The sequence below is a fragment of the Schistocerca gregaria genome, chromosome 2, assembly GCF_023897955.1.
Source record: "Schistocerca gregaria isolate iqSchGreg1 chromosome 2, iqSchGreg1.2, whole genome shotgun sequence".
NCBI classification, from domain to species: domain Eukaryota; kingdom Metazoa; phylum Arthropoda; class Insecta; order Orthoptera; family Acrididae; genus Schistocerca; species Schistocerca gregaria.
The window spans coordinates 231,893,730-231,909,715 of NC_064921.1; the positions used below are offsets into that span (position 1 = coordinate 231,893,730).

The 15,986-nt window shown below is 44.3% G+C and overlaps 1 protein-coding gene across 1 annotated transcript in view; it reads right to left on the bottom strand.

Moving 5' to 3' along the window:
* The window catches only part of LOC126335723 (allergen Cr-PI-like), a 60,232-nt gene that overhangs the window by 13,145 nt on the left and 31,101 nt on the right, over positions 1–15,986 (bottom strand). Inside the window, exons 2-5 of the mRNA XM_049999178.1 lie at positions 11,958–12,116; positions 11,709–11,886; positions 3,833–4,164; positions 2,329–2,406 (exon numbers count right to left, since the gene is read on the bottom strand). Coding sequence (XP_049855135.1) covers positions 2,329–2,406; positions 3,833–4,164; positions 11,709–11,886; positions 11,958–12,116 — 747 coding nt within the window. The remainder of the gene's footprint in view (positions 1–2,328; positions 2,407–3,832; positions 4,165–11,708; positions 11,887–11,957; positions 12,117–15,986) is intronic.

Here is a 15,986-nt window from a genome sequence, read left to right on the forward strand (position 1 = left end):
AACCGCTCGTTGTGTATGAGAAATCGGTTGGAAACTTTCCTCATGTGAGCACGTTGTAGGTGCCATCACCAGCGCCAACCTTCAGTGAATGCTCTGAAAAGATAATCATTCTTAGCATCTTCTTACAGTCGGTTAAATTCCGCGTCTGTAGCACATCATCTCCGTGGTGTAGCAATTTTAATGGCCAATAGTGTATGTCCGTTGTGTGCCTTTGAGTATCGATAGAAACTGACATCACAAGCCGCATATGAAATTTAATGCAAGTGATGCGTAAACAATAACAAGAATGCAGAGCTCCGGATACGTTGTTCACCTCACGTTACAATTTGTTGAAGCAATGCCTAGAAAATACTGTGGCTACCCTGTTATAAAAGAAAGTGCTTAATCTTGAATTCATTGGAAATTCTGGCAGTACTTGTAGCTTATGATTTTGCAGGGGACATAGAGGTGTGTATCATGACAGGCCTGTAACTAACATAATGCAACTAGCTAACAATATCATTTACAATATAATGGCGAAAAATATTTATCTCGACAATGACGCATGTACTTGCTGTAAGTTAATGGAACAAGTTAGGAATTTTGTCTATTTAGCCAAGAGTGAATGTACACTACTGGCCATTAAAATTGCTACACCACGAAGATGACGTGCTACAGACGCGAAACTTAACCGACAAGGAGAACATGCTGTGATATGAAAATGATTAGCTTTTCAGAGCATTCACACAAGTTTGGCGCCCGCATCTCTTGGTCGTGCGGTAGCGTTCTCGCTTCCCAAGCCCGGTTTCCCGGGTTCGATTCCCGGCGGGGTCAGGGATTTTCTCTGCCTCGTGATGGCTGGGTGTTGCGTGCTGTCCTTAGGTTAGTTAGGTTTAAGTAGTTCTAAGTTCTAGGGGACTGATGACCATAGATGTTAAGTCCCATAGTGCTCAGAGCCATTTGAACCATTTGAACACAAGTTTGGCGCCGGTGGCGCCACCCACAACGTGCTGACATGAGGAAAGTTTCCAACCGATTTCTCATATACAAACAGCAGTTCACCGGCGTTGCCTGGTGAAACGTTGTTGTGATGCCTCGTGTAAGGAGGAGAAATGCGTACCATCACGTTTCCGACTTTGATAAAGGTCGGATTGTAGCCGATTGCGGTTTATCGTATCGCGACCTTGCTGCTCGCTTTGGTAGAGATCCAGTGACTATTAGCAGAACATGGAACCAGTGACTTCAGGAGGGTAATACGGAACGCCGTGTTGGATCCCAACGGCCTCGTATCACTAACAGTCGAGATGACAGGCATGTTATCCGCATGGCTCTAATGGATCGTGCAGCCATGTCTCGATCTCTGAGTCAACAATAAGGACGTTTGCAAGACAACAACCTTCTGCACGAACAGTTTGACGACGTTTGCAGCAGCATGGACTACCAGCTCGGAGACGGTGGCTGCGGTTACCCTTGACACAGCATCACAGACAGGAGCGCCTGCGATGGTGTACTCAACGACGAACCTGGGTGCACGAATGGAAAAATGTCATTTCTTCGGATGAATTAAGGTTCTGTTTACATCATGATGGTCACATCCGTGTTTGGCGACATCGTGATGAATGCACATTTGAAGCGTGTATTCGTCATAGCCATACTGGCGTATCACTCTGCGTCGTGGTATGGCGTGCCATTGGTTACACGTCTCGGTCTCTCTTGTTCACACTGCCGGCACTTTGAACAGTGGACGTTACATTTCAGATGTGTTACGACCCGTGGCCCTACCCTTCATTCGATCCCTGCGAAACCCTACATTTCAGCAGGATAATTCACGACTGCATATTGCAGGTCCTGTATGGGCCTTTCTGGATACAGAAAATGTTCGACTGCTTCCCTGGCCAGCATATTCTCCAGATCTCTCACCAACTGAAAACGTCTGATCAATGGTGGCCGAGCAACTGGCTCGTCACAATACGCCAGTCACTGCTCTTGATAAAGTGTGGTATCGTGTTGAAGCTGCATGGGCAGCTGTTTCCGTACACGCCATCCAAGCTCTGTTTGATTCAATGCCCAGGCGTATCAAGGCCGTTATTACGGCCAGAGGTGGTTGTTCTGGGTACTGATTTCTCAGGATCTATGCACCGAAATTGCGTGAGAATGTAATCATATGTCAGTTCTAGTAAAATATATTTGTCCAATGAATATCCATTTATCATCTGCATTTCTTCTTGCTGTAGCAATTTTAATGGCCAGTAGTGTATTTAACTGGATGAAATCCAAACGTAAAAAATCCTATTTTCCTAACTCTTCCTGTGGGTATGGTCCAAGGCGATTCTTGAACTCGTCCAGTACCATAGCAACTCGCTTAGCAATCTTGTAGAACAGAGGAGACTTGATGGCAGATGTTGTGCCCACGATGGGGGGTTCCGCCTGTGAAACAAGCAGGCTGATATTATTAATGTCGTGTCAAACGAATTACAAGACGCAAAAAAATCATCATTGACGGGTCGTACCGGGTGAAAAAAGCAGCATTCACCGTCGTGTGTCACGTACTCCAACAAAGTATGGTAGAATGAACCGTAGTAGTCCTTGTTGAGAGAGTCTGCATTACCTTCAACGATTCGTCCAAAGATCTCTATGCTCGATGGGTCACGAAGAGAGTGGTTCCTGAGTTCGGTCTGTAAGCGAGAGATATGAAGAAGTCAATGTCAGCTTACAAATCGACATTCAAGATTTTTGTAAAATAAAAGTTAGTTGCAATTAAATCTTCTCTATTTGCAAGGCCCGTCACTTCGAATAAAAACTCCAGCTTTCGATAGTTGCCTCCACTACAGTCTTGAGGAGTTAAAATCGCTGACTGCCAGAGATGGCACTGTCTTCTTCCTATACAGATGCAAGCAGGATGATATTATTAATGTCGTGTCAAACGAATTACAAGATGCAAAAACCTTCCAGAGGCTCGAAGTAAGGCATTCACAAAAGACAAATTGGGCAGCTCATAACAGCTCCGTTCCACTGCGAAACCAAGTGGCGTGAAGTGTCGCAAGCGGCTGGTGCCATGTTTGAAACGGCCGCTCCCGCCATCCTACAAGCGTCAAACCTTCGTTTCTGCTTTCGCTCGACCCCATGTCTTATTGACCGTGCACCGCTGGTCTCTGTTAATATTGCTGCTGAAGCTTCCTGGGAGATTAAAACTGTGTGTTGGACCGAGAGCATTTGCCCGCGAAAGGCAAAGGCCCCATGTTCGAGTCTCGGTTTTAATCTACCAGTAAGTTTCGTATCAGCGCACACTCCGCTGCAGAGTGAAAATTTCATTCTGGAATATTGTTCCCATTTATTTCAATTTTTTTATTTTAATTTCGGCCACTCCTTTTTATAACACAAATTAGAAAAGATCATGTCTGAGTCAAAACTCTCGTCTTTTCAAAGTGTATTTTATGTCCATTTTCTGGGCAATGTTCAGCCACGGTCGACTTCTCAAGTTTCCTTTGTTTAATATGTTGTGAGTGCTCTGTGCAACCCTCAGAAACTGTGTGAATAGTTTGTCCTACGTAAATGTTACCATTTTTACATGCGACATGATGCATTCCATGAACCTAAGACGTATGTTGTCTTTAGCAGGACGTAACTCGTATTTTGGAGGCGAGTCGAAACTCTGGTCTCAGCCCATGTCATTGTCCTATGAGTACTCAATACTTATTCAAAGTATCGCAGCTTGTAAACCGAGAAGATTGTATTGAATTACGCCACTGCAACAGACCCCGACGACACAAGAGAGAGTTTCGCTTACATCAAGTACGTATCCAGAATCGATTGCATCCCAAAGCCTTTTCTCCAATGTGCTGACGGACTGTACCAGTGAGCTGTCCGGCTTGACTCCTGGGACTGGTTTCTCGTAATCGAGAGGTTCAATGTCAGGGAGGTTGTTCGAGAGCCTCTCTAGGCTGTAGCGGCTGAGGGTGGTCTTGATGTCGTAATAGAAGCGGTCTCCCCTGTGGGTCTCGTTGGCCTGGCCGTAGTCCTCCCTCTTGGCCCAGAAGGGGAAGCGGAAGCGCAGGAAGTCTCGGAAGGCGAGCAGGCCCACGTCCTCAGTGTAGTAGGACAGCAGCTCGTCAGCTTCTTCGGCATAAGGGAGGCCGCTGTAGTTGGCATGGATCACATACGGCTCCCCCTTGTTGAAAGTCTTCCCTGTTGTGGGTTTGAGGGCATTATTCAATAAGTAATATAACCACAGACTTTTTTGTGAAGTAACGAAGATATAGATTTAGGAATTTGTTTGTTCTTAGGGCAAGACTGTTTACCTGTAGGACATTTTGAAGGCAAAGTTAGAGTCCTGAAATGGATCCTCAAATTATTTTCTATTTTACAATAGCAGGTAGTTTTCTTGACGAGATGGATTAATTCATATCTATCTGTCGCTTGTGCCTTATCCCGTGGTTGCACAGTGTTGGCCATGGTTAATCAGATGTGGCATCTCAGTGTAAAGGGGTGGCCAGATGTCCTTCCTGCCGCCACTTCGTACCCCTCGGAATGGAATTAGTGTACCCCAACTGTTTGTGACTGGTATAATCCATGGAAGTGTGCGAAGGTGTTCAGATGTCTGCGAGCCATGTAACTGAGGCGGGACGTGAGGACCAGCCTGGTATTCACCCAGTGGGATGAGGAAAACCGCCTAAAAACCACGCGTAAGCGCTCTCAGCTACCCTGGCGGGTCAGATGGTTTAATTCATATATTAGATAATATGTACTGGTATTAGTATGGAATACGAATGCCTAACACGTAGACTTTGTTTCGCGCGAAGATAGCATTGTTATTCTCGCAGCAGGCGGTGCACGAAGAATGAAAGAAAACGTGTCATGTAATTGTAGCTGTGTCTCTACTGTGACTTATTTCACATACATGTGGAAAGTACATGGCATTAATTATGGGCGAGTACAGGGGAAGAAGAAGCAACTTACAGGGATTGGAAAAACATATGGAAGTACCGCGAGAAATGCATGCTTGATCATAAACGCAGTGCTAGCGAAGCCTGCAGATCGCGTTGTTGTATTTGACCACGAACGTAACCTGTTCAATGTTCTCAGTATTGCAAGTACACTACGAGCCATTAAAATTGCTACAACACGAAGATGACGTGCTACAGACGCGAAATTTAACCGACAGGAAGAATATGCTGTGATATGCAAATAATTAGCTTTCCAGAGCATCACACAAGGTTGGCGCCGGTGGCGACACCTACAACGTGCTCACATGAGGACAGTTTCCAACCGATTTCTCATATACAAACAGCAGTTGACCGGCGTTGCCTAGTGAAACATTGTTGTGATGCCTCGTGTAAGGTGGAGAAAAGCGTATCTTCACGTTTCCGACCTTGATAAAGGTCGGATTGTAGCCTATCGCGATTGCGGTTTATCGTATCGCGAAATTGCTGGTTGCGTTGGTCGAGATCCAATGACTGTTAGCAGGATATGGAATCGGTGGGTTCAGGAGGGTAATTCGGAACGCCGTGCTGGATCCCAACGGCCTCGTATCACTAGCGGTTGATATGATAGGCATCTTATCCTCACGGCTGTAACGGATCGTGCAGCCACGTCTCTATCCCTGAGTCAACAGATGGGGACGTTTGCGAGACAACGATCATCTGCACGAACAGTTCGACGACGTTTGCAGCAGCACGGACTATCAGCTCGGAGACCGTGGCTGCGATTACCCTCGACGCTGCATCACAGACACGAGCGCCTGCAATGGTGTACTCGACCACAATTTTAATGGCCAGTAGTGTATCAATCAGGCCAGAACAATGTTTTATGTAGCTGTGAGTGTACTATGTCAGAACTAAGTGCTGTCAAACCTGGGCAAATTTTTGGTGCCCGTGTGGTGGATGCTGTCATAACGTAGGTAGCCAGAGTGTTTGATGTCGCAAAGAAAGAAGAAAAATATCACCCAATAAGTCACAACGCGGACGAAAGTGTGAGTTGAGTGACGGTGACGGACGGTCGCTGAAGAGGACTGTGACGAAAAATAAGAGGACAACGGCTGCAAAAGTCACTACAGAACTGAGAGCCACCACTTGGCGACCCCTGTCAGTACCAAAAGAACACGAAGGGATCTCCATACGCAGGGAACTGCACGGTGAGCTGGGATTCAAGTACTACTCGTTAGCGGGGCCAATGCCCATAACAGGAGTAGGGAGCAATGCAAGAAAGTTTTATGGTCGGGTGAGTCTTGTTTCATACCGTTTCCAACTTCTGCTCGAGTTTACGTCCCTAGACGAGGGTTCTTCGATGATTTGGCCAGCCATACGTGATATTCTACGAAAAAAATGAAATGAGCCTACGGCATTGTTGGCCGGGAGGCCGCAGCCGGGGAAGTTCGGCCGCCGAGTGCAAGTCTTACCGCAGTCGACGCCACACTGGGCGACTTGCGCCCCGGTGATGAGCATGAAACGAACATGATGTCAACACAACACCCAGTCCAGGAGCGGAGAAAATCTCCAACTCGGAGGTGAATCGAACCCGGGACCTCCGGCATGGGAGGGGAGGACTTACCACTCAACCAAGCAGGCGACCGATATTCTACACTACTGGCCATTAAAATTGCTACACCTACAAGAAATGCAGACGATAAACGGGTATTCATTGGACAAATATACTAGAACTGACATGTGATTACATTTTCACGCAATTTGGGTGCATAGATCCTGAGAAATCAGTACCCAGAACAACCATCTCTGGCCATAATAACGGCTTTGATACGCCTGGGCATTGCGTCAAACAGAGCTTAAACACGACACCACAGTTCATCAAGAGTACTGACTGGCGTATTGTGACGAGCCAGTTGCTCGGCCACCATTGACCAGACGTTTTCAACTGGTGAGAGATCTGGAGAATGTGCTGGCCAGTGCAGCAGTCGAACATTTTCTGTACCCAGAAAGGCCCGTGCAAGACCTGCAACACGCGGTCGTGCATTATCCTGCTGAAAGCAGTGATCGAATGAGGGTAGGGCCACGCGTCGTAACACATCTGAAATGTAACGTCCACTGTTCAAAGTACCGTCAATGCGAACGAGAGGTGACCGAGACGTGTAAGCAATGGCACCCCGTACTATCACGCCGGGTGACCCGCTAGTGTGGCGATGACAAATACACTCTTCCAATGCACGTTCACCACGATGTCGCCAAACACGGGTGAAACCATCATGATGCTGTAAACAGAATCTAGATTCGTACGAAAAAATGACGTTTTTGCATTCGTGCATCCAGGTTCGTCGTTGAGTACACCATCGCAGGAGCTCCTGTCTGTGATGCAGCGTCAAGGGTAACCGTAGCCATGGTCTCCGATCTGATAGTCCATGCTGCTGCAAACGTCGTCAACTGTTCGTGCAGTTGGTTGTTGTCTTGCAAACGCCCCCATCTGTTGACTCAGGGGTCGAGATGTGGCTGTACGAACCGTTTCAGCCATGTGGATAAGATGCCTGTCATCTCGACTGCTAGTGATACGATGCCGTTGGGATCCAGCACGGCGTTCCGTATTACCCTCCTGAAGCCACCGATTCCATATTCTGCTAACAGTCGTTGGATCTCGACCAACGCGAGCAGCCATGTCGCAAAATGAGAAACCGCATTCGCGATAGGCTAAAATCTGACCTTTATCAAAGTCGGAAACGTGATGGTACGCATGTCTCCTCCTTACACGAGGCATCAAAACATCGTTTCACCAGGCAACGCCGGTCAACTGCTGTTTGTGTATGAGAAATCGGTTGGAAACATTGCTCATGTCAGCACGTTGTAGGTGTCGCCACCGGTGCCAACCTTGTGTAAACGCTCTGAAAAGCTAATCATTTGTATATCACAACATCTTCTTCCTGTCGATTAAATTTCGCGTCTGCAGCACGTCATCTTCGTGGTGTAGCAATTTTAATGGCCAGTAGTGTACGAGCCCTATGGTTTCTCTGGCAGGTCGCATTACTGCCAACTACTATATGAACATTTAGGCTGATCCAGTCGATCCCACGGTATAATGTTTGTTTCCTAATGGTGATGATGAGTTCCAAGACAGCAGAGCGCCTATTCACACAACCCCCAACTTTCAGGACTGGTTTTGTGAGCACAAAGTTAACCGATCTTAACTTTATTGAAAGTTCGTGGAATGTGATCGACTTACACCTCCATCATCTTTACCTGTACTTGCCGCTTTTTTGCAGTAAGAGAGGTATAATATTCCCATGAAAACCGTACAGGATCTCTATTTATTCACACCGAGCCGAATAGAAACTGTTTTGAACGCTAACGGTCTTATTACGTGAGGTAATGTGTTATGTTTTCATTGTTTCCTTTTTTTGTCCACTCCGGCATATTGTAGACTGCAACTGATTCTACCAAAATTTACGTCATTCATATCTAATGGAGATTTTATTCCTCAATCATTGAGTATTCTTCTGTCTCTTGAAGCAGAAAAAATGAGATTTAATCTACATCTACATCTTCATCTACATCCATACTCCGCAAGCCACCTGATGGTGTGTGGCGGAGGGTACTTCGAGTACCTCTATCGGTTCTCCCTTCTATTCCAGTCTCGTATTGTTCGTGGAAAGAAAGATTGTCGGTATGCCTCCGTGTGGGCTCTAATCTCTCTGATTTTATCCTCATGGTATCTTCGCGAGATATACGTAGGAGGGACCAATGTACTGCTTGACTCCTCGATGAAGTTATGTTCTCGAAACTTCAACAAAAGCCCGTACCGAGCTACTGAGCGTCTCTCTTGCAAAGTCTTCCACTGGGCTATCACTGTCATCTCCGTAACGCTTCCGCGATTGCTAAATGATCCTGTAACGAAGCGCGCTGCTCTCCGTTGGATCTTCTCTATCTCTCCTATCAACCCTATCTGGTACGGATCCCACACTGGCGAGCAATATTCAAGCAGTGGGCGAACAAGTGTACTGTAACCTACTTCCTTTGTGTTCGGATTGCATTTCCTTAGGACTCTTCCAATGAATCTCAGTCTGGCATCTGCTTTACCGACGATCAAATTTATATGATCATTCCATTTTAAGTCACCCCTAATGCCTGCTCCCAGATAATTTATGGAATTAACTGCTCTCAGTTGCGGACCTGCTATGTTGTAGCTAAATGATAAAGGATCTTTCTTTCTATGTATTCGCAGCACATTACACTTGTCTACATTGAGATTCAATTGCCATTCCCTGCACCATGCGTCAATTCGTTGCAGATCCTCCTGCATTTGAGTACAATTTTCCATTGTTACAACCTCTCTATATACCACAGCATCATCCCCAAAAAGCCTCAGTGAACTTCCGATGTTATCCACTAGGTCATTTATGTATATTGTGAATAGCAACGGTCCTACGACACTCCCCTGCGGCACACCTGAAATCACTCTTACTTCGGAAGACTTCTCTACATTGAGAATGACATGCTGTGTTCTGTAACTTTACACTGTTTTCGGTTACGAAAGTAAGAAGTGATCATATTAACTCATCAACATGTATAGCTTAATTAACTCATTTCTGAGTAAAGCAACTGAATCTTCAGCTTCTGTAACTTGTACGTGTATCTGTACGTTGCAATATTAATATACTATAGTGAAAACGTGATTATTATAATGTAATAATTATTTGTAATTCGCATATCATAGCCGTAAATCAACTGCGTTGCGTTTGCTGTAATATGGGAACTTTAACGGGCATTGTATGAGTCTGATGTATTCAGGTACTTTATATGATGGTCTTTTAAAGAACGACGGCTTTCTTCTCATTAAACGCTACTCAACATGTTTCAGAAGCCATTATAGAACGACTCTGCTTATATATATATATATATATATATATATATATATATATATATATATATATATATATATATATATATATATATATATTTCTTGTTATTTCTTATTTGGGATTAATAATATTGCAGCTTTAAATATGAGGAGAGACTGCGATAGGGCACATATGAAGGACGCAGACACATTTCACCACCCTGTGGGGAAAGCGAGGTACGCATTACAGTACAAAATTGCCCTCTAGCGTATGCTCCATTGTGACATCTCCTAAAAAAAAGTGAATTGAATGGCATCTTATTTAATATGTCCCAATACAACTTGTAACGCCGACAACGTTTCAGTATGCAACTTTGGCCGTCTTTGAGATTTCAAAGTATTTTAGAGACTGCCAAACTTGGGACCAGTAGATTATTATTATTTACTTATTATGTATTTATTTGCTGCCATATACATATGACCTGCCACCTTGTTACGGATCGTACTTTCACGATACGAATACGAAATTTCGCATGCGCAGAATTTGTTATTTCTTATTTGGGATTAATAATATTGCAGCTTTAAATACTTATCTTAAGAATAGCGATTTATTCTTTGAAGACAGGAATTTATGAAGACAGGGAAGAGGTTACGACACATTATAACTAAGACATACTATAAATTCGAAAAAAAAATTCTAAAGTAAACAAGATTCTTGCATTCAAGATGGATAGATAGAAGATAATGAAATCAACAAAATTTTGGAAAACCGAATTATGAACCATAACCACATTTTTAGGAATAATGAAGTCAGAAGATAGGAAAGATGATGGTGGAAGAAAGTCCCTTCACCAAGTGTGTAAGACGGTGAGTGTCTTGGAATTGTCCATCAAGCCACTGACCGCGAAACACAGTTCTTCATCTAAATCTGATATCTACTCTAGGTTTCCTAATAACACTATAGCACGTGAAAGAAAATTTCATTGTTCCGGGGAGTTTACGCTGCTATGCAACTTCCTAGCAGACTAAAATTGTGTGCCACACCGAGACTCGAAGTCGGGACCTTTGCCTTTCGTAGACAAGCGCTTCACCATCTGAGTTGCGCACCCACAACTCACGACTACTTCTCACACCTTTACTTCCACCATTACCTCGTCTCCTGCCTTCAGGAGCTGTGAGGGCAGATCGTGAGTCGTGTAGCTTAGTCGGTAAAGCACTTTCCCTCGAAAGGCAGAGGTCCCGAGTTCGAGTCTCTGTCTGGCACAGTTTTAATTAGGCCAGGAAATTTCGTATGCACGGTGAAAATTTCATTCTGGAAACATCCTCTAGGTCGTGGCTCAAGTATGTCTCCACAGTAGCATTTCTTCCAGAAGCGCTAATCCAGCAAGTTTCATAGAAGATTTCTGTGAACCTTGGAAGGTAGAGGACGAGGTACCAGCGGAACTATATTTGCGAGTAGGGCTCAGTCGCGTTTGGGTAGCTCAGCGGCTTAAGTACAAGGCCGCGAAAGTTAAAGGTTCCGAGATCGAGTCTCCATCTCGCACAGAGTTTCAATCTGCCATGAAGTTTTGTACTAGAACACACTTCGCTGCAAGCGTGAAAATTTCATTTTTGAAACATCCCCCAGACTGTGACTAATCCACGCCTCCGCAATATCCTCTCTTCTATGATTGGTAGTCCATCAAGTTTCGCAGGAGAATTTCTGTAAAGTTTGGAAGGTAGGAGAAGAGGCACTGATTGAAGTAAAGCTGTGAGAATGATTCGTGAGTCGTGCTTGGGCAGCTCAGTTGGTAGAGCACTCGCCTGCGAAAGGCAAACGTCCCGAGTTCGAGTCTCGGTCCGGCACACAATTTGAATTTGCTAGGAAGTTTCACTATAGCACGTGACTGATAAAACGGGGAATTAGCTTGCACTGTAAACAAAGTATGGTGAAGAAAGCAGATTGTCGCTCTTACCTCGTAGGGTAGCTTTCCACGCCTCACTGATGACGCCGTCACTAACGAAGAGCTGGGGGTAGAGCTCGTAATAGGGCGGCGTTGCGAGTTGGAAAAGATCATCGCGGTGTAGCTTGACAACGTTGATTGCGTACCAGAACAGGTCCTCGTTCACGCGTTCCCTGGCCCACGCAGCTGCCTGCGGATGGACAGAAGGAAACGGAAAAGTTCTGTTTTTGGGTCGTATTCGAAATGAACACCGGTACCCACCTTATAGAAGGTGTCGAAGTCCTTGGCGCAGTGTATGAAGTTGACGAGTGCCTTGACCTGCAGCTCGTCGTATTTGTAGTGGGCCGGCAGGTGCTCGCCGCGCTTCTTTACGTAGCCGTGTGTGTAGTACTTGACGAATTTGTTGACAGTTTCCGGGTCCTGCAACAAAAAAAAAAAAAAAATGGTTCTGAGCACTATGGGACTTAACTGCTGAAGTCATCAGTCCCCTAGAACTTACAACTACTTAAACCTAACCAACCTAAGGACATCACACACATCCATGCCCGAGGCAGAATTCGAACCTGCGACCGTAGCGGCCGCGCTGTTCCAGACTGTAGAACCTAGAACTGCTCGGCCACACCGGCCGGCGGGCCGTAAGGATATGTCCATTTACAGTATAACGTGAAAACGATAAGTCACAATGTTAAGATGAACGTTCAGACGGAAGTAAGCTTCAGAATCAAACTCTGCAGACTAATAGACAATATGCTGACGAACCTACATGTCGTTTTGCTCTAACGGTCTCTCTCGACTCTCCTCAGCTCACAGACTCTCAGCGTTGTCATTGGAGAGTGCGAATTTCCAGTACCAGCCAAAGACTCATTGCCGCTTTGTGATCACGCCTCCCAATGCAGGGTGGAGATTACTGATCCTGTGTGAATTGGCGTGCGATTCGGGAACTGTTTTTTTGTCAAGTTTTTACTGTCGAGCCCGTTCCGAGTGGTGGTCCCATTCAAACCATCCCATTGTTCAGACGGAGTCGGGGTTTAATTTCTCGTGTCTATTCGTCGTTGTCACTGTGCAGGCTACCTCAGAAGGGCGCCTTCTCAATGTCCTTTCACTCGGAAAGGTAGATACTTACAGGATGATGTAAAAGCAACGTTGATTAAAAACACCACCCAGTATCTACAACCACTGAGGCCGCGCAACTCTAGTTATGAAAGAAAGTTCTGTACAAATACTGTCATCAAATTTTATCGGGCAGTAAGAAAATGGATTGACTTCTGAAAAATAATGTCCGAAATTTCCACACAATAATGTTTATTTTGTCCTTTATAACCAAATAAAAGGTACCATTCAGCCCACATTTAAACTACTGGCTATTTCCTTCCAGATCACGATTCATACACACATCAGCCAGAAATCTGTCCAAACCCGACCCAAATTAAACAACGTTTTCACAGTCATTAATTTCACCACTAACATTAGTTATTACATTCGGTCCTTCTTGTGGATTCCTAAAAAAGAAACTGCTCACCAAAAATGCTCTGAAGCTGAATACTGAAACATGCCACGCAGATTCTTTGAAGGCCAGTATTTCACACGCGAATATCTGTCCAACAGATTTAGTCAAAACCTCTGAAATTTCGCCAAGCAGTCCTCAACAACAACTGATATCGACTTAGCTTACCAATAACTTCATCTTACACATTATTTTTACTGGCACTAGTAACATGAACATCCGCGTTCAAAGCTAGCGAGCGACTCCCTTCCCCCAGCCTCACTCACAGTATATCTATCAGGTAACGAGTGGGAACCATCTCAGTTCTGATTGGCTGACCATACTGACGGCCAATCAGAATACTCGCTCATGATCATACTCGTGCCAAACCTGGCCCCCATCAATCCTTATTCACAGTCGCATTTGCGTCAATCTGAGATGCATATATTGAAGTAATGTTTAATAAACGAAAACGAAAAGACAATACTTCTGGAAATATTCTTTAGATACACATTTTACTCCAGCTGACTTTCTGGCTGTCCTGTATCAATAGCAATCACACCTACACACACATCATCAGCAAAATGGGTAAATCCCCTAGGATCATTTTTCCACGACAGGCTTTTGTAACTCTTGCACATTACTTAAGACGGTATATAATGCAATATTGAAAGTGATGAATGTCCCACATACACACTCTAATTTACTTACAGTCTCACATTACACATAATAAAATAAATACTGATTTTATTAATTCTTTCTGAACTTATTCTATATTTCATACTATGAAAATTGTGAGGTATTTGAAGTTTTTTAAATTAAATTTCAGTTAAATACTATACCCTGATACTTCAGGTGAGTATTTCAATTGACAACAAAAAACAAGTCATAATTGTTCCCAGGTGAATTTCCTTTCTTAACTGTAGTTTTTCTAACTTTAAAGTAAATTTTTCTTATCTCCGAAAATATGCCTGCTAGAAAGCTGAGATGTCAGCCCCCCAAGTTACATACAGCAAGCTATCCTAAGACAAACGTTCGCTCGAAACACCTTGCGATGCTACAGGTTCCAAAGTTATTTATTTCAGTAACGCTTTTCATCCTCTTGGAGGCTATTCGATGACGTAAAAGTAACTGAGTATAAAACCCATTTGTCATAGAGTCCTATAGAACGAGAGGTGGACGTTAATCACATCAACAAACCTCCACCATAGCAGAATCAACGCTTACAAAAGTATAAACGCGGTATTAACTGTGCGTGATATAACAGGACCCCTAGCTTTCACACAAATATGAAATCCATTCTAGGAAATATATATTAGCTGTACACAACCTAAGGTACCCTAACTTATCAAGACACGCGAACAGTTTTCTCGGGTCGATTGTGAAATGTCCCCTTGAAAAATTATTGAATTACTGTGCTGATAAACCTCTTACGTTATTTGATTATCAAACAGGTGAGCAGAACTGAACGTACTCAGACATTTCACTCTTTACTTATTCTGATCATCACTAAACTGACACACAATATTTTTGGCGCAACGCAATCTGGCTTTCAAAAACCCCTACAAAAGAATGGCCCTGACTAACGATAACCTATATGTTTCATGAATCACTTACCTCACAAAAATCTTCGTTACTCGAACTACTGCAATACTGCGAGCGCCACTACTGCCAGCTAAATAAAAGATTCTAACTACTGAAGGCACTAACTACTGATAGGCATAGTCAGCAGATGAAAGATTTTGATAGAGAACAAACATTGTATTTACCTTAATAGTGTTCAAAAGTTCATGATATCCAGTATTACAAATTTGCCGGCCGGTGTGGCCGTGCGGTTCTAGGCGCTTCAGTCTGGAACCACGTGACCGCTACGGTCGCAGGTTCGAATCCTGCCTCGGGCTTTGATGTCCTTAGGTTAGTTAGGTTTAATTAGTTCTAAGTTCTAGGCGTCTGATGACCTCAGAAGTTAAGTCGTATAGAGCTCAGAGCCATTAAAAATTTACTCTCTCTGATCTACACACGTCCAGACCATCCACTCTCAAAACTCCGCCATCTCACTCCCCACATCCACCACTGCTGGCGGCTCACCTCCAACTGCGCAACGCTACGCGCTGTTCACATCCAACTGCCCAACACTACAATAGCGACTATTCCAACAATGCCAACCGGCCACAGGCTTCACACAGCACAGTCAACGTGGCGTTACCAATATAAAAACCTAAACAGCCTACTTACAACTTGTTCACTTTGGAAGATGGATCAAATGGCTCTGAGCATTATTGGGACTCAACATCTGAGGTCATCACTCCCCTAGAACTTAGAACTAGTTAAACCTAACTAACCTAAGGACATCACACACATCCATGCCCGAGGCAGGATTCGAACCTGCGACCGTAGCGGTCGCGCGGTCCCAGACTGCAGCACCTAGAACCTCTCGGCCACCACGGCCGGCCACACGTCGGAAGAAATCAATTAGGAAGTACTAATGTTAAATGCCATGGCTAGTACCCCTGTCAGTTCCAAATTATTGCATCTGCGGCTGCGTCAGTTGTCGTTTCATGGTGATCTAAAAAATAAAAGAGCGATAAATAAAAAAAAATTGTTGCATGACATTAAGAATAAGTTTCTTTTTTTGTTGTGATGAATGATATTGCTTATGATGTAACTACTGTGCATGAATAAACTGACCACAACGTAACACATTTTCCAGCTGACAAGGACTTCCTCATCAGGCAGAAAAAACTTCTGTAGCTCTTATGGCACGTTGGACAACCTGCACTGCTCCCTGAACTGAACGAGATATCCAG